The sequence below is a fragment of the Hesperophylax consimilis genome, chromosome 1 (genome assembly GCF_061612785.1).
Source record: "Hesperophylax consimilis isolate HC1 chromosome 1, BYU_Hcon_1.0, whole genome shotgun sequence".
Lineage (NCBI taxonomy): Eukaryota > Metazoa > Arthropoda > Insecta > Trichoptera > Limnephilidae > Hesperophylax > Hesperophylax consimilis.
Window position 1 is genome coordinate 39763066 of NC_142836.1, and position 25926 is coordinate 39788991.

General features: G+C 32.4%; 1 protein-coding gene across 1 annotated transcript in view; it reads left to right on the plus strand.

The window, feature by feature from the left end:
• The first annotated feature begins 1857 nt into the window (after nt 1–1857).
• Nucleotides 1858–25926, plus strand: part of RunxA (RUNX family transcription factor Runt related A) — an 85490-nt gene continuing 61421 nt past the window's right edge. Inside the window, exon 1 of the mRNA XM_089633843.1 lies at nt 1858–2302. Within this exon, the coding sequence (XP_089489969.1) occupies nt 1858–2302 (445 nt within the window). The remainder of the gene's footprint in view (nt 2303–25926) is intronic.

Genomic DNA, 25926 nt, shown 5'->3' on the forward strand with positions numbered 1-25926 from the left:
TCACAGTCATAACCGCTCCAGTGTGTGCCAAGTCGAGTTGGCCGCCCTGGGGTGATAAATTCCTTCAGGCTAAGCTTTCGGTAAAAGCCCAGGGATTAGCACTAAAGCGGGCGCGAGAGCTTCCTCCGCGCAGACTTCTCCCGTCCACCGACAAGTGCTGTTTTTAAAGCTCCTGCTCGAGAAACCAAATAGACTTGTTTAAGATAGACTTAACCGGTGAGATATTACTCGGGCAGACTTAGACTTGTTAATTCTCAAATAGGCAGTGATATATTGAGAGATTTGACGCCGCGTCACCGTGAAAGGGGATTAAAGTGATTGAGATAAAATGAATATGGGTATCTACTAATTGAGTTTAGAATCAGTCAATTTTAGCAGTTTTGTACATTTCGAGATAAACTATCTAGATTTATGTAAAATTCGTCGGGCAGGGCTTTCTAGTTATCATGAAGGAAATTCAACAATAATTGGAATCTTGGTAATACGAATAAAGTTATTAACAAAATCATCAATTTATTATTGACAAAATTAAATCTCAATCCATTTCAACTGCACTGAATCTCTTTTACTTAAACACATAGGTATGTTTATAATCTGCAGAGATTTCTATCTTGTATTCTATTTGCACTTTAGTTAATAAGCACGGTAGACAAATTGATCTCTCGAAAGCTAAAACTAAAACAATAAATCAGATTTTAAAAATCCCCGAACTCGACTGTAATTTCCGCCGCCCGACAAACCGATCTGGAAACAAACTGTTGAAACTCGATTAAAAGTTTCAGCCGCGTGGCGCGTACAACGTATATACAAAGCGCAAAAAACTGTCACTCGTAGAAAAGTTTGTATCCCCTCCCCGACCCGCGCCCCCTAGCGCGCGCAGTAAAAAATCCCCGTCACCCCCACCCCGCGAAAAAGTTTTCATTCACTGAAAAAAAGTGTGGCAAGGCCACGGGCCGCGGGTAGGTTGCAAGCGGGTACCTCCGACGGGCGGCGCTGACGGTTCGTGACGTCGATTCAATGCGATGCTACTCTCTGTGCTCCTGCACTGTTCTGCCCCCCTAGCACGCGAGCCTGTCAATATTCTTTACTCTTCTTTGTTTTACATCAATTGAAAAGCTATTCATATTAAGGAAATAATAAGTTAAATGTTGTTGAAACATTGTTGAGTTTTTCAAATCTTGTGGGTTGTACTCTAGTTCATTTTATCGTGCAAATGCAATTTTATAATTACATTATGAATTTGTTTTATACAAAGTTGGTTGCAGTTTGTTGTATTTTTAAAAGTGATTGACATAATAATAATTATTAAGAAGAAAATCTTAGGAAATTAATTAGTCTTACTAAAATTAGACCTGTATATGTCTCCAAGTGGTTTGTTTAGATCGATTAGTGAACTATAAATAGGTACTTACTTCGGAAATAATATCAACAAAATAATAGCTTTGTTAAAACCACACACATTATATTAAATATTTACTTTTATTTTTAGCAGTATTTTATTTATTCATAAATATACTACTTTCATAAAACTTACCTACTTAAGTTTTATGAAAAAAATATATTATGTGAAACCGATAGGTGAGATATATTTAAATAAATGAAGGTTTTTATGAAAAATGATTGTATTATGAAAATATAATGAAAAACCGCTTAGTTATTGATTTTAATTAAAATGTTATTTTTTAAAGAAATAAAAACAGTTTTAATACAGTTGGAATATCTGAAATATGACACTTAACTCGAGATGTAGCTTCTTCTGACAAACGTTTAAAGAAGTGACCAAAAAGTGCGTGATTAAAAGTTGAAAAGATTGTGATGATAATCAGAATACGGCCATCGGAGACCTGAGGCCCTCTTATGTGCACCACTCAGAGGTCCAAGGTGGGAGGGAAGATGCACCTGACCGCCAATAACAATACCAGTTCGGGAGCCGCGGGGGCGGGCGCGACCTCCCCCGAGGGGGCCACCAGCCTCCTGCAGGACTCCTACACCAAGATGACATCGGACATCCTGGCCGAAAGGACCCTAGGCGACTTCTTATCGGAGCATCCGGGGGAGCTGGTCCGCACGGGCAGCCCGCACTTTGTGTGCACGGTGTTGCCACCGCACTGGCGCTCCAACAAGACGCTGCCAGTGGCCTTCAAGGTGGTGGCACTGGGAGACGTTGGAGACGGAACGGTCGTGACTGTTCGTGCTGGTAATGATGAGAACTACTGCGCTGAGTTGAGGAACTCTACCGCTGTCATGAAGAACCAAGTGGCTAAGTTCAATGATTTGAGGTTCGTCGGCAGAAGTGGCAGAGGTAAATACCATTACTTTAATTAGGTACTTTTTTTCCCTTCGTTGGGTGTCTTCATTATGCTATCTGATATTCACGCTTCAAGCGCGTTATTTTCCAACGCTTTTGAGTTTGTATGGTACAAAATACATTTGAAGGTTCTTCTGGGGGTGTGTTTTTGATGGTGGAAAATTGGGGTTGAATGATGAAATACGAAAAGCAAACTTAATCAAAAAATGTATATTGTCTATAGCCAATTAAATAATACATAATCTAGAGTTCCACCTTCGTGTAATTTCAAACACGGACAATAGACAACAAAATAACAAAAAACAATCTGGGGGGGTGACATAGAAATGTGCATATTTAAGTGGGGAACGTATAAGGTTCGAAAGTAAAAAAATGTGGATGGCTGTTGGATTGGGGACTGATAGGTTTTTTGAACTGGATAATTATTAAAAAAAGCAGAAAGGTTTCATCCTAAATAAAAACATCCTTCAAATTTTTTGAATTGGTTAGTTAAATGATTGGATTGGACGTACATCCATTTAGTGAAAATTTTGACTAAAAATAAATTTTGCAACAAGCATGTGAGTTATAGTTATCTGCAAATACCTTGTCGTAATAAATGTAATTTCTAATAAATTAACTGTCCATATTTTTTTCGAATGACGTAATCGGTTTGTCGACAAAAAAATTTGAATTATGCTAGTGTGTGTTGAAAAATATCTAAGTAAATTCCTAGATTTTCTCAAAACATTTTTTATTCACCTTCGCATTTTAGTTTTGAAACTCGGATCATTTGAGCGCCTTATAAAAACGAAAATCCAGGATGCAAGGCCTTTAATATTGCTAGGTAAGTATATGTGTTCATAAAGTTTACATTTACGTGATATAAGTGATGAAAATTATTTATGTTATTTACACACTCTTAACAACTATTTGGATAGTTGATGTGAAAAATAGTTAATAATAAGGGAAACATAAAACAATATAATAAATAATAAAAATCTCGTTTAAGCTGGACAATCTTTTTGCACATATGCATTTGCACGCTATATAAATGAATTAACTGTTATTATTATATAATCGATAGCCATTCAATTATTTGTAGACCAACTGTCATTGTTTGTAAATAAATAATTATTTTGCGTTTACGTGGATAACTAAAAATATAAATAATAGTTAAAACGATAACTTGCGCAATAACGCTCCACGTTGTTTTTTGTTTCAAATGATGATTCAGCACTCACCGCTTCCTCAAATGATTTTGTTTTTTTTTGTTTCAAATGATGATTCAGCACTCACCGCTTCCTCAAATGATTTTAAAGATGGTTATGAGTAAAGTTGTGTTTTAGTTAAAGCCCAAACAAATAAAACTAAAATATTATGTCTGTCTATCTTGCGAAATGTTTTTTTTATTATCAAAAAACACCCGGGTAACTGGCACAGTCGATCGATAAAAGATTTAGCGATAATGTCGAAAACTTGTCATCGTTCCAGAGCACGACTGCATCGTACATAGACAGTTCACCTCTGTCAGTTCATCTCAGTCGTTCTGAACTGTTGTTTGTTCATTAGCGATCGGCATTCATGCTTGGGAACGATGACAAGTTACCGACGTTATCGATAAAATCTTTATCGATCGACCGTGCAAGATAACCTGGCATTAAGTTTTCAAATGAATTGATCAAATTAGAGTGAATTTAACTTGTAGATAGTGAACTCATAATATACGGTTGGTTTAATAAACAATAATAATATAAAAATGGTGACTTTTAAAGAAAATCTAACAGTTCTTGCAACGCTTGATTGTTCTTTGTGCGTTGGGTTCATCAGAACAGAAATATCTGTTAACTCATTTTTTCTGGTCAATGAAAACTACCGTGGCGACAACGGCAATCACTGGGAACACTTTCTGATACTCATTGTAGTTTTTAGGCAGCCCTCATGGGTTGGTAAGAAATCGACGTAAGCTGGGTGCTGTAAGAATGCTTGATACCAAGAGCGCTCCATTCCAAATATTTATATTGTCGCCTTAAACGAGTCGGTGCGGCGCGTGAGCAGTGTTGCATACTTTCGGTATACAGGAAAGTGGTACATAATTTCGAATCATCGATATTATCACGTCACCGCCAAGATCACTTCAGGAATTTTTAAATAAATTTTTATTAATTACATTTATTTTATTTTAAAAACGCTTTAAAAGTATACTTACGACTTTAAATTATGCGAATTAACAATATCACAGAAGCATTGTGAATAAAAATGTAAAATCTCACAACCTCATCGTCACTTGACTCGACGACAACATAGATCCAGTTGATGTGGGCGTGGCCGGAATCAAGAATTTCAAAAAAGGATCAGTTATAGTGGAATTAAAAAACACAGAGGCAACAAAAAAGATCCGAAAAGAAGTTATCACTAAGCTTGGGGATAGGTATGATGTTGATATTCCTAAACCCAAGAATCCAACAGTAAAAGTGATAGGAATGACGGATAAATATACCGCCGAAGAAATAGAAAATAAAATAAGGATGCAAAATGATTATATAGACAAGGAAAACTCAAAAATATCGGTAAAATTTATAAAAGAAAATAAAAAAAGTAGTGAAAACAATAACTTTACTGTATTCATAGAAGTAGATGGAAAAACACACTCAAAAATGTTAGAGGAAGCGAAGATAAATATTGGATGGAATAGATGTGCTGTCTTCGATCATCTCTCAGTTTTGAGATGTTTCAATTGCAACGGATACAGACATAAAGCAGGCGTTTGTAAAAATAAAAAATCATGCGGAAGATGCTCAAATGAACATGATACGTCAGACTGTCAGGAAAATAGTGAAAAAATCAAATGTGTAAATTGCAAACTGACAAATGAAAAACTTTCATTAAATTTGAATGATAATCACCATGCATGGAGCAAAGAGTGTCCTATTTACAAAAGAAACATAGAATCGGAGAAGAGAAAAATTGATTTTTTAGGATAAAAAAAAGACAAACGTATACTATTTAAATATTTCAAGTCTTTTGGCCCACGTAAATGAAATTGAAGTTTTATTACAAGAAATGAAACCAGAAATTTTAATGTTAAGTGAAACATGTATAACCAGTGATATTTACGATTCTGAAGTATCATTTATTGGGTATTCAACTGTAAGATGCAATTCATTTAGTCGGCATACGGGAGGAGTTCTAATGATTATTAAAAATGGTATATCTTTTAAAATAATATCAAATGAAGTGTTTGATGAAAAAAATACATGGATACTGGCAGTACAAATAAGAAAAAACTTTATTAAAGGAACATACGCTGTATTATACCACTCACCAAACCAAAGCCATTCAAAATTCTTAGATTTTTTCGAAAGTTGGTGTAGTAAAAACATGAAAAATCAAGATATGTTTTATGTAACCGGTGACTTTAACATTGACATGAAAGTCAAGAATACCTACAGTAATAGACTTCAGAGTTTAGTGAATTATCTAGGAATGAAACAACTTGTGACCAAACCAACTAGAATCTCAAATACATCAGCAAGCATTATTGATTTAGTCATAACAAATCATTTTTACTTGAATGTTAATGTTATGGATACTCCAAAAATATCTGACCACGAAAATATATTAACAATATTTGAAACGACCACAAGTCCGAAGCCACAGGGAATACGAAATATAACGTATAGAAAAAAAAAACTATAATAAGGATACATTGTGTACAGCATTACAAAACAAAAAATGGATCTGCGATACCCAAGGAAATTTAGACGGAAAAGCCGATGAACTAGTAGGACATCTGAAAACAGTAGTAAATGAGCTAATGCCTTTAACTAATATTATATTAAAAGATACAAATAAATGGTATACGAAATCCCTACAAATTCTACAAAAACAAAGGGATACAGTCTATAAAGCCTGTAAAATACAATTCACTGAAGAAAGGTGGGAAACTTATAAGAAACTTAGAAACATGTACAGTACAGAAATAAAACATACCAAAAATTCGTATATCAGGCAAAAAATAATTACCTCTCAAAGTGACTCAAGAAAAATGTGGACTACACTTAAAGAAATTATAAGCGGCAAACAGAGGGAAAACATTAAGGAAGTTCGGTTTCCAGATGGAGTTGAAGATGATACACTTAAAATAGCCCAAAAATTTAACACAAATTTTGTACTTAGTGTCGAAAACATAAATAAGAGTATTCCATTAGTCGCAGATACCTCTTCTCAATCATCGGAAAAAAGAGAGAATAAAAATATTTTCAGGTTTAATAAAATTGACAATGAGTATTTAATGAAAATCATTAAAACAATGAAACCAAAATCATCGCCGGATGGAATTACTATAAGCATAATCAAAGATGCACTGCCAGCTATAGGAGACAGATTAGTTGCACTAATAAATGAATCTCTGACTAAGGGAATTTTTCCGCAGTCATGGAAAACCTCCATAATAACACCAGTGCCCAAAATAATAAATGCTAAAAATTTCGAAGACTTCAGACCAATAAATGGATTGCCTAAATATGAACAATTACTAGAATGCATTGTGAAAGAACAGATGAGTAAATTTATAGAAAAAAATAACATCCTAGTAAAAGAACAATCTGGGTTTAGAAATAAATATTCCTGTGAAACAGCAATAAATTATGTGATAAATGAATGGAAAACAGCTATGGATCAGAAGAAAATCACAATAGCAGTGTTCTTGGATTTTAGACGTGCTTTTGAAACGATAGACAGAGAAAGACTAATAATGAAATTGAAGGACATAGGAATCCGTGCTAATGAATTGCAGTGGTTTATTGATTACTTAAAAAATAGAAAACAAAAAACCAAAATTGGAGATACTATCTCTGAAGAACAAGAAATCAACATTGGAGTTCCTCAAGGATCTGTTTTGGGACCGCTCCTATTTATTTTATATATTAATGATATAGTGAAGTGCTTAAAGTACTGTTCCATCAAACTTTTTGCAGATGACACACTTTTATATATTATAGCAAATAATATTGAAGATGCGTTGTCAAAAATACAAAATGAACTTAATGAATTATCTAAGTGGTTAAACATAAATAAATTGAAATTAAATGTAACTAAAAGTAAATTTATAGTATTAGGGAAAAAACTAAACGTACATACTGACCTAAATATAGACAATCAAAATATGGAAGAAGTACAAGAAATTAAATACCTGGGAATCATAATAGATAACAAGTTAAAATTTAACACTAACTTTGAAATTTTAAATAAAAAAATGGCGAAAAAGGTTAATTTCTTAAGTAGGATAAAAGGAAAATTGGACATTAAAACAAGGATATTGGTCTACAATACCACTGTAGCATCCCATCTAAATTATTGTACAAGTGTAATATTTCTAAGTAACAAAACCCAAATTAAGAGAATGGAAGTAATCCAGAACAGAGGCATGAGGTCAATACTGTGTTGTAGCAGGTACACCAGAATAAAAACCATGCAACGTCAACTCAATATTTTAAGTGTGTGGCAACGATTAGTTTATAATACCTTAGTGTTTATTTATAAGCTAAAAAATAAAATGTTACCTGACTATATGTCAAAGAATGTTAGAATTAATAGTGCAGTTCATTTATATCCTACGAGAAACTGCAACGATTTTAGGCTTCCTAAAACACACTTATCAGAAACACAAAACAATATTTATTATAAAGGTTTTAAAATGTTCAATGAACTCCCGGTAATTGTTAAGGAAGCTAAAAGTCTTGCAGTTTTTCGTGGATTATGTCTCAATGTTGTTAAATCTAAATTTTAGTATGTAAGAAGTAAATAATATTGTAGTAGTCATAGAAAATAATATATTAGGTATAAGATGTAAACTCTTATAACTAAATAAAATATACATTAAAAAAAAAAAAAAAAAATATATACATAGCTATAATATAATGCGGAAGTGCAATACTGACAGTTTACTGGCTTCAGATATACTAACATCTGCAGACCCGTTCGCGAGTCCACAAGGAGAAAAATGAGTATTGCTTATTAATTAAGAATTTTGATCAATAGTTGCAAGGTAACTTTGTGACGTTATTTTAATAATATAAAAATGATATACTTTGCTTACACCACTTTTAATCAAGACTAATCTACAAGTTTCAAAGCCGAAGGCTTCTTCGTCACATTTTTTTTGTCAACAAACCGATTACGTCGTTCGACAGAAATATGTACTATAACGATGTCGGAAAAGGTGTTCATAAAAATCCTAACATTTTCGCATTTCTTCATTAGATATTATCATGGCAAATGCAGGTGCATGAACACGTGTTCCGATATATTAGGGATTTACTGAACGTTTATTAGGAAACGACCCGCTATTCCGTTGTTAACAGAGATAAATTTCACAACATTACCCGCACTATTGCTGCACGCTGGAATTGTTGATTTCATACCTGCCCGTGAGGGAGCCATCTTAGACTCTCTGTTTAAACAAGAAAATATAGCGGCTATGATCCTGCTCCTCTGAAAGATGTGTTAAGACAAAATTATGCTTATCAGACCTCTTCTACTATAGGCCCGATGGAGGTATAAGAGAAATCTGTAATTTTCTCCACATGCCTGTTATTAATAATATTAATTTGTTCATTTTAATATCTTGAAACTGCCCACGGTGACTTTTTGCTACTTCAAATATCTGAAAAGCGCTGAATAACCGATGATTAGCACCAGTTTTGGACTCCAGTTTGTGAGTGATCTACCTGACGATAATTTTTTTAAGCAAAGTAATTAAGAATAACATAAATCGATCTGTATTAAAAAGAACACAATATGATTGAATATTACAATTTGAGGTATTACTTATTAAGTTGTTCAAATAAAAAATGCATTAAGTGTATGGTTTGTATTTGTATTAGTCTAGACTTTTTTTTTGAAAAAAGGTTAAAAATTAAATTTCGCAGCCGTAGCATACAGATTCTCATTCTTACGGTGATCTTCAATGTCAGAATAAAATTTCACGGGATATTATAATTACTGTAGCATTTGTGAAGCTGAAAGTATAATAAATGTATAAATGTATGCCTCTAGATCATTGCCTTTAAAAATAAATATTTTCCATTTTCTTTATAATGTAATAATATTTTTTTGTTGACAAATTAGAGAGAAGGCGAACAGATATATGCACTTTGAATGAGCACCGTTAGAAAAATTAAAAAATAATAAATGTCAAAAATTTGTACAAACGTATAACGGTACATATTTAAAAAATTAATTAATTAAGTTTAACAATTTTGGTACGTACTTAGAATTATTCTTCACACAACTAATTAAAATTTTGAAAGTCACTTATTTTCATGAAAAATTTCACTCAGGAACAGTTCAGGCAGGAAAAACAAAAGCACATAATAACAGACAACCGAAATAGTATATGAAAAAAAAAAATTATTGGTTTTCAAGCTACAATCCCGTTAAACTGTAATAAAGCAGTTTGTCAACAGGATGTTAATGATCAATTACATACATACACACATACTATTATTACTATAACTATACAATTAACACACCTAAATTAATATAAACTATCTCTATTTAGTAACCATTGTTTCAGCATATATCTCAATCTATTTGTAGAATCGCAATTTTTTATATTAATGGGTAATATGTTAAGCATTTTTGGCACGTTAAATTCTAGAGTTCGCCGTCCGTATTTATTATTATATTTTGGAACAAGCATTCCTTCATTCATTCATTCCCGAGTATTCAAATCTTCAATCATTTTCAGGAAAAAAATATGAAAATGGATGGTAGGTATCAGAATATTTTCATATGAAAAGACATATTTTTTCTCATAAACGTACATATTAAAAGAATTACATGTATTTTTTCTAGATGCATTTTGCGTTGGTTAGAAAAAGTAGTCGCAAGTCAAAAAGTTTATTTTTTTACTACGATGTAAAATAATAAAATACATACGGAAGATTCTAATAAACGTTAAGAATGAACTAAATCATACTTAGAAATTTATATGGGTTGGTGGTAGTGGACTACTGTGGTGGAAAATAGTTGTCGACCACGCTACGCATTTAAACCCGTACAATAACATCCATATTTGACCGGTGAAGTGTCGGTCAGGTTCGGGTTGAATTTCGGTTTGGGGGCCCGGCCAGGTCAGGCCGATAGTTAGGGGTTTGGTCACCTCGGGATGACTATCGCCATCTGCGGCGGGCGGCCGAGGGCGGGAGGTAGGGCGGGCGGCCAGGGCGGCCGCAGGGTTAACCTGTGAGGGCGGCCGCAGGACCACTGGCCACCGCCACCGCCGCCGCCCTCGCCAGGTGAGACACCCGCGTCTTAATCACCAACAACGGCGGAAAGAGGACCAAGAACTGTTTGTTTGTTTATGAGTAGGAAATGGTCATTATTTTGGCATTTGATCACCGTACCTAGCCACATAAAAATAAATTAGTTTAATGATTTTTTTAACGAAAACTTGTCCAATTCTTTATGAATTGTTTGTGAAGGCCTAATTTATCTTTTGCTTAATTAATATTTTTTAATAAATTTGTGATTGTCCAATTATTAATCTTCATAATAATATCTTATGAGCATGACGCGATCTTACAGTAGTACCATTTCTTTACACGGATAAACGGAGAAAAATTAGTATGGCTGAGTTAATGAATTCCTGTTAAAACTTGATGGCAATCCATTTCATGATAAAATATGAGTTTATTCAGAATACATCGAAACACGTGTTCATGAAGGTGTTATTTTACTTATTAATACGACAATATTAGATTTTTTATGAACACGTGTTCCGCCGTCCTCATAACATATTCGCGTTTTACTGATACTTTGTGAGGAAACCTGTCAATTCATTCATTGCAGGCTTCAAATGAATTAATTGAAATTGTTAATGATACTCTTTCGTATTAGTTATTAATTACTATATACATTATTCCAATTATGTTTTTAATTAACTAGATCGTGTTATAATTTCCTGGGGCACCCCCGATATATTATCCATCCACTTGGGTGTTGTATTATTTCGATTTCGTGACTATGCTTACATTTTCTTTGGTTATCCAAACAAGGTTTCGCCAAAATTTAACTTACACTTTTGTAAGTAGGTAATTATAATTACAGAAATATAGTAATTGAACAGTTCAAATGTAAAAATAATCATTCCTATTTTATTGGAATAACTTGTCTTTTAATAACTTTGGAAGGTTTTACCCATTAATGTAATATATTATTGAAGAAGAATATAATAATCGTCGTTAGAGGCGGTGTGTTGTCCCGGTAAGACAGAAATCCCGGTTCGATTACCAGTTGACACCGTTACCTTTTTAATTTTTCTCTAAACACTTCGTTTAGATTCATTAATAATATCTTCTTAAAAAAATAATATTTTTAATACAATATTTAAATAGTATAATATGGCTTATTCAAGGCTTATGTATAGATTTTGTACAATTCATCAATTTGCACAAGTTGATTCTGTGAAAATTCTATTCAAGTTATGTTATTATATCATAATAATGGATGAGAAACTAGACTTTACGGCCCACATTCAACAAATTGTAAATAAGGGTATGAAAGCATTAAGTTTTATATTAAGAACAATTAAAAACTTTGAATCTTTACAAATCATAAAACTATTGTACATATTCCTTGTTAGAAGCCTGATATCTCCATAGTTTGGTCACCCTTCTACAATGTACATATTCGTAATGTTGAAAGAATCCAAAGAAAATTTCTACGCTTTGTAACATCCTTTAGAACACATAAATTACCAGTCATTATTGAATCTTTTAAATATTCCGACATTAGAAAACATAAGAAAAATAAACGACCTAACCTTTTTATTAAAATTATTGAACTCTAAATTCGATTGTTGTGAACTCCTGCATTTAATAAATCTACACATACCTACACGAACAACTAGGCAAATATCAACATTTTACATACATACATCTCATTCCAACTATAGTTTTCACTCTCCAATACAACGTTTACACAGTCTTGGTAACAAATACTTAAATAAAATATAAATGTATTTGACAATAATTTGAACTAAGCCAACTTTAAACAGAGTATGTGCGAACTATTTTTACCTAACTTGTAAACTGTTGTTATACTTTCTTATTATCATTATGGTTGATTTTGTGGATTTTGTCAGATTTTCTATTTTTCGTCTCACTTATTTGTACTCTATCCATACCTATATTTTTAAAATTCTTATATTTTATGCGACATATTTTGTCAACTCTGATATTTTTTTATGTAACAACATGTATTTTGTTTACACTGATTTTTTTTTTTTTTTTAATTTTTTATATGTAATCTGTATCACTAAAAAATAAAGATTTACATTATTATAGGTAAAAGCCCTATGGGCGTTTAAATAAATAAATAAATAAAATGATTGGCCAGTTTTTTTCACATAGCTGAAATAATAATAGAAGTTGAAAAGAACTTAAAAATCAGCTTTGCAATTTGATGAATTGTTCAAATTCTAACACCCTATACTATCATTGTTGAAACTATCATAGTAATCATTACGACGAACTACAAAGTTTCTAAGGGACACTCCTGTCTCTTCGTTCTTTTGATACACTTAACTGCCGTTTAACGAAGGTTGAACATTAGCGCTGGATTGAGATTTGAAACTTTCAAGTGCCCTCTTTTTGTTTCATCTCAGGAAATTCCCAGGGAACTAAGTTACTTTGGAGTGCTGGTGACAAGTATTTAGTTCGGTAGAAAACTTCTCTTTACGCTCTGCACGGAAAGAGGAATTAAGTTTGAATTAAGAAATTTGTCGTGAATTCTCGTTAATCATTATGATGTAAAGCTGTGTTAATTAACTGCTGATGATGAGCTTGACAATTATCATTGTTAACAAGATGATTAATTCATTGCTATTTTATTTATTTATAACATTTGTTTACTGACTATTATCTATTAATAACACTATACAAAGCATATTATACAAACAGAAAAACAGTCTAAATTAACGAAAAAATTGTACATGGGAAGCTACAAATTAGCTACAATTAAATAAAGCAAAAAAAAAATACACAAAAAGTAACGTCGGTAATATTATAATTTCTGAACATTATTAAGGTGAAATACGTGATTCATCCAATATCATTATAGTTTTTGTAGTTTCATTAATTCTATAGATAAGATTATTATTCATCTGTTTTAGATTTTCAAGTACTTATGCACTTTAAATGCTATCGTTTTCTAGTTTTACTCTCCGACTTTTAGCAAGTATCGACTAATTTAAATCTTTGAAATACAAGGTGGGCAAGAGTAATTGTCATGTTGTGAATATGCCATAATTTTTGCAAATTGTTGTTACTGTTTATTTGACCAATTTCCGGCCTTTTGTTTTAACATAGGTAGGGCAAAAGCTTGTATTATATGACAGCTAAATTAGTATTTCTAAACTCTAAAGCGTATGCTAGTAATTATGTTGTGAACCGAAAATAATTTTATTGACTTTCAGAAGAAGGTTTTAGATTAGCTTATTAACAGTCATATTTTTGCATTATATTTAAACATAATTAATAATTAGGCATTTTATTTTAACATGTCAAGGAACGTATGAAAGTAAGTACAGTAGTTTTTAAATGTACTCATTAAATTAGAAATGTAATTAGTCCTATTAAAACTAAATCTATCTTTCAAGTAGAAATGCAAAACAAAACACATTTGAATCACATCTAGTCTGATGAATTATCATCAATAATTAAGAGACCATCTCCGCAAACCCTTCAAATGATACATCTGTCATGTCGGTACGATTCAGACTTCAGACCTATATATCACGTAATAATAACAGTCTCCAACGTCTTGATTAAGGCTATCAGCATCCGATATGGGCAATGCTGGTGACACCCCCCTCCACTACCCACCCCAACCCCACCCCTACCACCCACACTCCCGTTTTCCCTGCTGACAGCAGTGCATGCGTCTGACACCTGTCACAAGAATATTCTCCGATACAGTTGTAGATTTACAGAACCCTACGCAGAAGGTGCTTGTAATCAACAGCCAGCTCTTGATTTGACCCTTGAGTTCATAAATCAAATAGTCGCAAGTGCAGGCAGAAGAAAAATTTTTACGTTAACCGTCATTCACCCCATCTGATTATTGATATAAAATACCTAAGCTCTTGAAAGACTTCGAAGGAATATATCTAACTTCATGCTAAAATTATAGATTTCTTTAGAGTGGCTTCTTTAACATATACCTACCTGCATATCAATCTGTCATTAACTAAAGCACATCATTGTTTGATCTAATATACGATCTCACTTATGCGTCAGTAAAATTCATGTTTGAGTCCCGCAAACAGTATTTTTTAAACAAACTAATTTTGGCGATATTCTTCTGCGATGGGAATCTTTATAGAGTTGGAAGTACGTGATTTTTGCGTGTTTTTATTTATTCCTTGTAGGTAATTGTATGTATGTGTATTTTTATAGTGCAGCATAATTATTAATGGTAACCGAAAAACTCGATACAATGACCACTGAACACACATTTAAAAAGTGATGATACAAGAACTAAGTTTAATAAGTTAGGTTTATAGGTTAGTTTTTTCATCGCTTTTAATGACCTTACATAACTTTTTAAAGGTGCGTTGAATTGTTTTTGCATTGAGTTATGATTATTATTAAACATATTTATCTTTCTCATAAACAACGCGTGTAAGTTAAGGCCCCGTAGTAAGCGTTCAAAGGTTTGAAAGGTAGATATGTAAACGTGAATGTTAGAGGGAGCGCGCTAATATTAAAAGAACGATAATAATTAAGCGAGCACGGTGAAGATATTTAATAAAACACGACTCGTTTGAAATAGAGCAAAAATCTCTCTACAAATGCATTAATTGCATTTAAAGATACACTGTGATTTTTTTTTAATATAACATATTAATTAATATAACATAACGTGTTTTTAATAATTTTCGGAGCTTACTTTGCGATGTTTTTTCTATCGAGGGAATTTCATAAAATTAAAGTTTTGGCATAACAAATGTTGGATAGCATAGACTAAATACAACTAGACTAGGTGTAACCAGTGAAAAATAACACCAACTCAATTTTGTTTTGGTTCACGTGCACATTTATGAAAAGGCGCACGCATTGTGTCGCAATGCGAAATTGCAACTGTGCATTGCGTTTTACCTTTTGTTGGTCTAGAGTTAAGCTATTTTGCGTGTCAGCTATGCTGGGCAAGTTCATTTTTTCAATCACAAAAATAACCCAGTTCCAAATATTTTAGATTGCACCCATCGCGGACTTTATTTTAGGAAATGTAATCAGCTATCTGAATACAAAAAAATATCAGTACCTTACAGATCGATTGAGGGCAGCGTATTAACAAATGTGAAAAATTCAACGAGATTAGATTTATTTCCGGCAAATTTGTGACGTCACATGCATAACACACCTCCAAGTGATTCGACCAATAGGGTGATTCAAGTTAATTATTATCACATGGTGAGCATACGAAAATCACGCAACCAACGCGTGATACTTATGGATGTATTAGTCGTCTAGCGTTGACACGCATTGAGAGGCGCGACAACTCATGTGTATGTGTGATTTATTTGGTCCGTACATTTTGCTAATCAGGGTTGTATTAAGTCGTCATTGCCTTTCGGGCTTCGCCTTTTCGATTTTTTGCAGAAGAATTGATAGAAATAAAATTGCGTCATTTAATAACTTCATTTATTTTTTGTGTATTTTCGCTTAGGTTTCCACATAAACCGGAAAAAAATGGAGAAATGGTTAGAAGCAATCCGCATTCAATTATGTGACAATAACTGGGTACCATCAGCAGGAAACCGCGTTTGCTCAATAATTTTCACGCCAAACATATTTATTCAACTGCAAGCGGCTTCCGACGTGTAGACTGAAAAGCTTTGCCTGTTATTCCGGTAATTATTTGGTTTGATTTTCGTGTGAAAACTTAAGCAAGTTTATTATGTATTGATTGGTTTTAATTTTTAAGTTTTTTTTTAAACAGGTTTTAATTGATAATGTCGTTGTTTATTGGACAGTTGCTGTCCACCATGGCCACAGGTCCTGCGAAAGGAGATACCGTCATTGTTTCTTCTCGAACAGGACTGGTTCTGGATCCTGCTGAAACTTCTTCTGTAATCGACAAGCCGGTTGTTCCTCTACCAGAATCGCAACAACCGATGTGCGTGAATGCCGTAAATAACACGTAAAATTCTATTTAACGGGCGTAAATAAATAAATAAGTATGTATTGTAATCATGTAACCTCCACCCCCTCCCCCCTTACCCCTCTCCCATACGATCCCTGAAGCTCTGTCCTCATCATTGCTGCTTATTCATTTGCGAACCGGAACGCGAGCCGAACTACAAATTATGGGAAAGGAACGAAGCAATCTTATATTTCTTAATAAGTCGTGGTTCAGCTCGCTTGTGAACACGCAACATTATATGATTTATCTCTCTCTTTATGTTAATCTTACATTATGTTTAATGAAAAGTCGTTTAGTACTTAGGTTAGTTTTCAATAATGCTATCTTGAAGAAGGTTGATAAACTATTTGACACAATGTCTCAATTCTAACAAAGTGGTTGAAGACAAAATAACTTTAATTGAATGATAGTGGTATAATTATTTAATGCTACATAGTGTTGTTCTAGTCTCTATAATTTTTATGTTACTGTTAAACGTTTTACTAATATTATTTTATATTCATCAGCTTTAATTATTTTGTATAATTTTCGATAGCTTACTAGATATATTCTGTATTAAAATGCATGCAAAAGCCCGACTGGGAATAAAACCAAAGAAAATAAAATGATGTCAAGTCACAAAGTGATTGCTTTCTTCAATATTTATATACCATTCTATATAAAAACTATGGTAAATTAAAAAAAAAAACCTATGCACAGTAATAAAAATATAAACGTTTTTGGTTCTATAGGACCTGTATAAAATTCAAAAACACAAATAAAATAAATTAAAATCATTTTGTGTTTTTTATCAATTCTTTTCCTGATTCAGCCCTTATTCAGCACATAAAATTTGCTGTAAGTGTTAGTTTCTTTTTGGTTTTATGTCCATATTACAACACCTCTGACAACAAATTCTCCGTGGTTTCGCTTACGAGTTTGAACGGTTGTACAAAGAGTTTAAACAGAGTTGGGTTGTTAAGTTCATCTCCATATTTGTGACGTACGCGCTATGTGGGGTCATTTTTAAAATGGATTTAATATAGACAGGGCCAATCTAGTATAATACATCAATGTTGGATAGATATTGTCTTCAAAAATATTTTTTTTTTTTATCTTAAAAACTTAACGAGAAAGTTGTTATAAAAAGGGTAGCAATTGGGTAGGCGGGGGCTTATTGTTACATCGTAGCTATCGGGTTAAGGACAATACGGTGACTACCTGTAATATCCACCAAAAAATGACTGTACGTTTTAAAAGGAAACGAAGTTATCCATCACTATTTTAATGAAATTGAAGAGCAGACATCGAATTTGGTTTGCAAATTCCCCCTCCTAGAATCCCAAACAATTCCCAATATTCCGTTGCCAACAGACCGCCATTTGCCCACTGCTACTCAATTACTCTATCGATTACAAGCCGCGCTGCTTGACAGGTGTTCAGAGTTCAGTGTTCAGGCTTCGTTTAGACTCCGAACCCAAACCCAATCCCAGTTCCAGCTCCCAGATGCCTTCCTGATTCCTTCGTGAAACATATGTAAATTGAGGCGTAGAGTTCAACACCGGCTTAACTGTTTTGTAAAGAACTGAAATTTTTAGTAAAGGGTACTGAAATTGTTCAATATTCGAAACACATGTTTTAATCTTCGCGTTCATAAATAGCGCTAATTACAGTATAAAAAAAAATATTTGCCTAAAATTATTGGTGCCATTGCCTAGTAATCTGAAATACTCAAATCAACCGTTGTCGCTGGTGTAGTCGGATATCATTCAGTCGGATATCATTCAGTCGGATATCATTCAGTCGGATATCATTAAGTCGGATATCTTTCAGTCGGATGTTATTCAGTCGGATATCATTCAGTCGGATATCATTTAGTCGGATATCATTCAGTCGGATATAATTCAGTTGGATATCATTCAGTTGGATATCATTCAGTCGGATATCATTCAGTTGGATATCATTCAGTCGTATATCATTCAGTGTGTTATCATTCAGTCGGAGATCTTTCAGTCGGATATCATTCAATCGGATATCATTCAGTCGGATATCATTTAGTCGGATATCATTCAGTCGGATATAATTCAATCGGATATCATTCAGTCGGATATCATTCAGTCGGATTTCATTCAGTCGGATATCATTCAGTTGGATATCATTCAGTCGGATATCATTCAGTCGGATATCATTCAGTTGGATATCATTCAGTCGGATATCCTTCAGTCGGATATCATTCAGTTGGATATCATTCAATCGGATATCCTTCAGTCGGATATCATTCAGTCGTATATCATTCAGTGTGTTATCATTCAGTCGGATATCATTCAGTCGGTTATCATTCAGTCGGATATTATTCAGTGGGATATTATTCTTAAGCAATTCCAAACGTTTTTTACGAAAGTTTAGTAATAATAGTACTTAAAATGTCTCAATGTTGTATTTTATATATTTATGCTAAATAAATTATTACATTTAAAAAAAAAAAAACCAAAAAACTGCTCGTATTTACAATAAACATTTTTTTCTCTGGAACGTGTTATAATCGCAAGTACAGTCTAATCGTACCCGCCTAAGTATCTGCCTCAGAACAGAAATTTTCTAGTGAGGCGGGTTACTTACTTGTTTATAAATGATAATATTATTTTAATAAACGCCCGGATTGCGGCAATTTAAAAAAAATAATTATAATTTAATATTTTTGGCCTAAAGACCTACAATTCTCACTACGTTTCACAAAATCAAATAATATGTACTATTTAAAATAATAATTCTTACATATATATTTTTACACATCATGGAAACAATGAAAAAATTAAGATACTTACCTAACTTATCTCTTTTACTTTAAACATGAAAGTAATTTCCATAATGTTATGTGAAAGTAATTTCTGCAATGATTGAATATATTTGTTATGTATTTGTGTTACCTTTACTACCATTACCTACTTCATATGGGCTAAACCAATCAATTTGATTGTCCTGAAACGGGAAACCTTCCCAGTTGGACAGTCAAAGATTCATTAATCTTCAATTGCATTTTTAAGTTTCTAATAAATAAATAAATAAGCATTATTTCAAAACATGAGTTAACCTCATTTTTCATTAATTTGGCGCTGTGAAAATCATTTGAAAATGGTTATTTCTGTCGAAAGCCAATCTGAAAATAGCAGAACGTATTTTTTATTTTATTCTATTAAAATATGTGTAGATACATATGTTTATAAGGAAACAATTATTTGAATTAGGTTGCGGTCATACAAAAAATTAATCCACCTTTTTATAAATTATTTTACTCTGTCCCCCTCTGACCCCCCCACCATACGAAAGAAGAAGAAGAAGAAGATCAATTACTTTTGAATTTCTATTTCTCAATGCATTATTTAATAACTGCTCGCCACTTCAACCACCACATTTATCAACAACATAATATCATCATATCGGTTCCATGCTAACTTAATACAAGTGACTATTCAACACACTTTTAAAAAGTGATATAAAGTCATTAAAAACGATGAAATTTTTTTTTAACCTAACCTAACCTACTTAACCCAGTTAATAAAGTTTTTGTTTCATCACTTTCCATGATTTTATATAACTTTTTAAAGATGTGATGAATTATCATTTGGATGATTTATCCGGTCACCCATCATATCAGCTGTCAAATAATGCCAATGATATCCAACTACACCAGCGCCATCTGCTTCGAGCTTTCCAGATTACCTGCCGTTGTTTGTTCACAAGTTGTTCGCATAAAAACTCAATTCTTTCAAGAAAGGAATACAAATACTCTATTGTATCGGTGATTCAATTCAATATATATGCAATATATATTTGTTAAATCGAATAGCATTTTCAATTTCTAACTAATTAGATCATTCCAGAATTCTTAAACTTGTAGCAAACTCATCTTTATTGCTAATTCCAACTATCCTAGAGATATCTGTTAAAAATTGTTTCCCCTTTTAAATCTCTGCTGTAGAGTGTTTCGCGCTTTCTTGTGCGTGGAGTTCTTTTGAAAAGTCATTTCTTCTTTAGGGGGCGGGAGGTTGTTTTCTTTTTTCTCACGCTCCATGCGCATGCTCGAGGAAATTCTCAAGACGTTCTCTCGCTTCAAGACGAACTGAGACACAACCGGGAGAATTCTCAAGAAAGCATTTGGTTTATGTAAACATTTAACGTACATAAATAATTTACATTCCAAAAAGATTTATGGCCGCAACTGAATATGTTGATTTAGAAACAGAACTGCAAGTATGGAAGTATGAAGTATGTATACCATTATTACAATTTCCAAGTCAATCACTGTAGATATTCCTCCTGCAGTTTCATTTGTTCTGTTTAAAGATGATTAGGTTATTAAATTAACGTGCCCGTAAACGAGTATATAATAATATAGACTATATTCTATACTATATATTATTATCTAAACGAGTATATTATTAAATTATAAAAGATTAAGTAAGGATCGCAATTGTATCAATTCTTAGAGACAGTCTGAAGTAGCTGCAGGGTGAATCAGTATTGCAATATTCATGTCAATTAAACATTCATCGTCACGGGTGTGAGTGCCCCTTAAGAAACTACTTGGTGTTGTTGAGATAATTCCAAGATTTAGTAGCAGGAGATAGGCCGTGTCAAGAATCCAGAGAAACAATGCGATCGGCCGTGTCTGTATCTGTATAGTGTGTGGGGTGCAAAGCAATACGTCTTTAACCCCTTCCCTTCCCTTCCTTGGTCCTCGCAGAACATAAATTTCAGCTGACATCTGTGCGTCGGCACATAAATGAAATATTTAACACCCAGCTTAACTGGAATATTGAAACGTTGGCACTGTGCGCCGATTGAGTAACGTAAAATAGTTGTGATCTAAATATAGTACCTACCTACCTAACACTGATTGATTGTATTTATAATACCTTCTTTAAAGTATATATATAAAGTTGATAATCCATTTTTTTAAAGTCTCGTAATTTAATAATGTTAATATATTTTTGCATAACAGCTGGAATCAAGCCCACAACTTTAAGAGGAACGAATACGCGGCCTCTTTCATGCATTATTTAATTTTGTATTTTATATGAATAAATTTATTTTTTAATCAAAAGGTATACCTATGAAATATTAAATAAGTAAGTGGGATATTTTTACGTAATAATGTGTTAAATTATATATTTAAAAACCATTAAAGTATTTGATTTTTCATGATTTTAGATACCTCTTTCGAGATATACGTGAATTAATATGTTTCGGGTAAATCACGAATAGGGGGTCTGCAAACAAAATTTGACCACTCTGCCCCTCAAGTTTAACCAACGGTAAGGTTCATTTCGGTTTGCAGGCGACCGGATCCAAAAAAATAAGATTTTAAAATTAAGACCCGATTTCAAACTGATATTGGATTGCCTCATGTAATACGAAATTTCTTAAAAAACATCGATTCTGCTCATATAATTTTTGGATAATATCGAAGAAAATATGTTTTAGAAAGTTCATAATCTATTGGATTAATTACATTACAATGAAAATTATCCACAATTGCGTGATTATTTTTGACGTTTATAAAAATAACATAATTAATTTTAACCAACTTACTACGTTAACACATTGCAATATAAAATGAAACATCATAAAAAATGCGTTTTTACCTTTTGGAACTTAATTTCAAACTCATCGAAATGATTTTTAAAATCATTTTTTTAGCCGCAAACTAATGTGATGTCGGAATTTTTAAAGTAATACAATTTGTATAATTGAATAAACTTTATAAGAAATACACTAATTTTGTAGATTACATAAAGGTTCCTTCCGATTTCACAACGAACGGAATTATAAATAAAAGCATTTCAGCGCACTAGTCCTTTGAAGAAATGGCACCCGCTCGGTACGTTCGGGAGGAAATACCTATGCATTACCGATTTCTCGATATCCTCTCCGCCCCACCGAGCAACCCTCTATTTCTCAATTTCTTGCTAGTGTTCAATGTTCATATCAACCTGTTTCCAAGTTACAGCAAATTGGTACTCGGGACCCGATACCCACCCGCAAAACTCGACCTTACCCATACTTGGGTATGTTCATGCACACTCGGGAGATTAAGAAACGTTTTAAACACATATTGTACGTAGTCGTATGCAGTAATGTAGCTATAGCATTCACATGGGGCGGGTTCGACCCTGGCGAGGGGTTAAAATTTATTGGAAAGTTTTTGGGAATTATACTTATCACAACTTATTTATACATAAAAGAGATAGTGCATATAATATTGTTGTTTTTTCAGGAATGTAATCAAGTAGTACTATTAATTTTTCCTGTGCTATTCTGAAGCCGATGGGGGGAGGGTGATTGAATCATGGTCATTCTGAGTACCATCTAAGACTCATTATTCAAGGATTTCATAATTAGAATTTTTGTTTCGTTCGTTTATTCCGTTTTCTTTGCTAATTCTAGGAAATTAGAGGAAATTAATTATGGATCCACACACACATTAACTAAAGATGTTTTTTTTATAAAACACCAGAGAAGACCCGTGAAAAATTATGGAATATTATAATTAATTAATTTATGAAATATTTATAATCAATGCCTATTTAAAAATAGTGAGAGACAATCGGGTAATTACCATTCGTTTCTAAAATTAAAATTAAAAATAATTATTTAATCTTTCAGATTGAGCTCAGTCAAACATTTAGATCTGTAAAAAATGCAAACAATAGAAATACAAATTTGAATTATAGAATAATAATTATTAATTATTAATAAAAATAATGTTGTTACTTACCTTATCGCCTGTCTAATATAATTTAATATTTGTCAGTTCCACTTTTCAAAATTTAAAGTTAATTTTTAACGCATTACGTAGAAATACGTAGTGACATTTCACATCACGCATGCAGGCACCGACAACCGAAATTAGAAAATTAGATTACGGTGTATGCTTCCACAATATGGTATACTCTATTTATATAACGTAAACATTGGTTTTAATTAAGAAAAATCTCTTTTAATAATTGGTGAGAAAATTCGTTAAAACACGAAATGTAGGCCATTCATATGTTTCCTGATAAACTGCCTTAATAATAAATCTTGGTGAAATTCAAAAGTATTCGGATTTTCATGAACAAGTGTTCCGATATCGATACATATAATTCCAACTTATACTTTATATTTAATATACACACTATTAATTTAAGATTACGCTGTTAAAATATGGTTTGAATATATTTGATTTTGTAAAAAAATATGCCCTCTGCAAAATGCAGTGAAAGAATGCTAAAGAGCTGTCATTGATTACATTATACGGAACCGTTGTGGGATCTCCCTAATGGGAACAAATGCGCTCCAGCATAATTGCATTATTTTGTTTGACAGCAGCCAAACCAATCGTTAATTTAATGATGAATGACACATTTAATTACCGGAAAACGACGGAAATTTCATGCATATATTTGTTGGGTAATTTTTTATTGTAATACCTATTATCTACAATATAGTAACAAAAAATTATTAGCAATAATTAGTCGCCTGGGATATGAGTAAAAATACAAGTGAAAATAAATGCCGCCAACGGGAATTGAACCCGTGCCTTCTGATGTCCGGTCAGGTGCTCTCAAACCACTGAGCTATTTCGGCTTATTTCCAACCTGCCAAATGATTCAATATGTACTAGTACCTCAATCAACAATTACTACTTATAATATTTTTTTCACTTGTAAACAACAAACTTTATTTTTGTAGGAAATGCTTTGTTAGTGCTAAATTTCTCACTAGATGGCGTAGAGACATATTATATCTTTATTTATTGGTGAAATATTTTTGACTTGTTAAATATTATTATTTTTTAATGATAAACTAATGTTTACAAGACATGCATAAAACCTTGTCTTATAAACATTAGTTTTATCAAAAAAATAAAAATAAATTACAATATGGTAGATAATATTGGTTGGAAATTTTAAGTTCATTAATTGTATTATGTAATATTTACAAACAAACAATAAATAAAAATAAATAAAAATAAACAAATATAATTTTTACCATCAATACTGAATACTTTATTATTTAAAAAGTTATTACAAGCAATAATTAATAATTAGCCTGAAATATTATATCTAAATTGAAAAAATCTTCCGAGAAAAAATAAATGCCGCCGACGGGAATTGAATCCGCAGCCTTCTGATTGCCAGTAAGCTGAAAAAAAACACCGATACATTTTTTAACACCCATACATTTTCTACGCATAAAAATCTTGTCTATAAACATAAGTTTATCATCTTTATATATGAAAATTGGTGCTCGCAAAACAGTAGACTAACAGTTTATTCTTATTAGTGCCAGGAGTATTTAAAGAGATGGTTTGATTGGCAAAAAAAGTTTGATACGCCCGATTATCACTTAAGGCGAAGCTTAGTGCTAAATCAGTATTTTGATTAATCTTTATAATGAATTGGTGTATATTATTAATACCAAAAAATATGTTTTAGATAAATTGAAGGTTTTCCTATCGTTTCACTTCAGTAGAATACAAATTTAAAAAAATAAATTACTCAATAAAAAATATAAATGTTAACAACTAAAAAATATATTTTTTCAATAGAAATGTATGAACGCGTAAAGGAAACAACTTTTTAAAAATACAGTATTGTAGCTAAGATTATCTGTGACAGTTTCAGTTGATTATATTTTTTGCTTTCTTACAAAATTATTTACAAATTAAATAAAAACCAGTGTTGTGCTTGAAATCGAACGTTTCTAGACTCCGTTTGTAAAGCGAATGTAATGCCTATTACCTACAATATAAGGTTTGCCAAGAATATACCCTTTTTTGCTTGTAGCTTCCTCTTAACTCAATATCTCTGCTGAGGAATGAGATACGGAATCGAATTAAAGTCCACATAATGTCGTTTTTTAACAGTAACATTGTCGTATACAGGAGTGAATGGTGGAAGAAGTTGGAGATAAGACTTTAGCAGAAGCGAAACATTGCGGGGTCCAATAGAAAAGTAATATTTTCATTTAATTATTACTTTATTAACGCCATCTTAGGGGCTTTTACATGTGAATAGTAAAAATTATATATTTCATATGTATTATACATAACTAAACTGCCACAGTAACAATCTTTTGTATGTGTTAAGCAGAGATGTGCTTTATTTCAAATAAATCCATTTCAAATGGAAATGCAAAATGCAAAATGGGTATTTTTCATTTTGCATTTTAAATGCTTTTCTAAAAACCATTTTGCATTTTAAATGCTTTTCTCAATGCATTTTCCATTTCAAATGCTTTTTTGCAACATTCTTCCTACTTTCTCCACTCATATTTTTTTCATAAGCCCCAAATATCAGTCAGTCCTCAACCTCGCTACGAGAGATAATTTACATTTATCAAGTTGCTCCCTGGTAGGAGCCCTGGCAATTGAGTGATACCATTACAAAAAATACTGATTC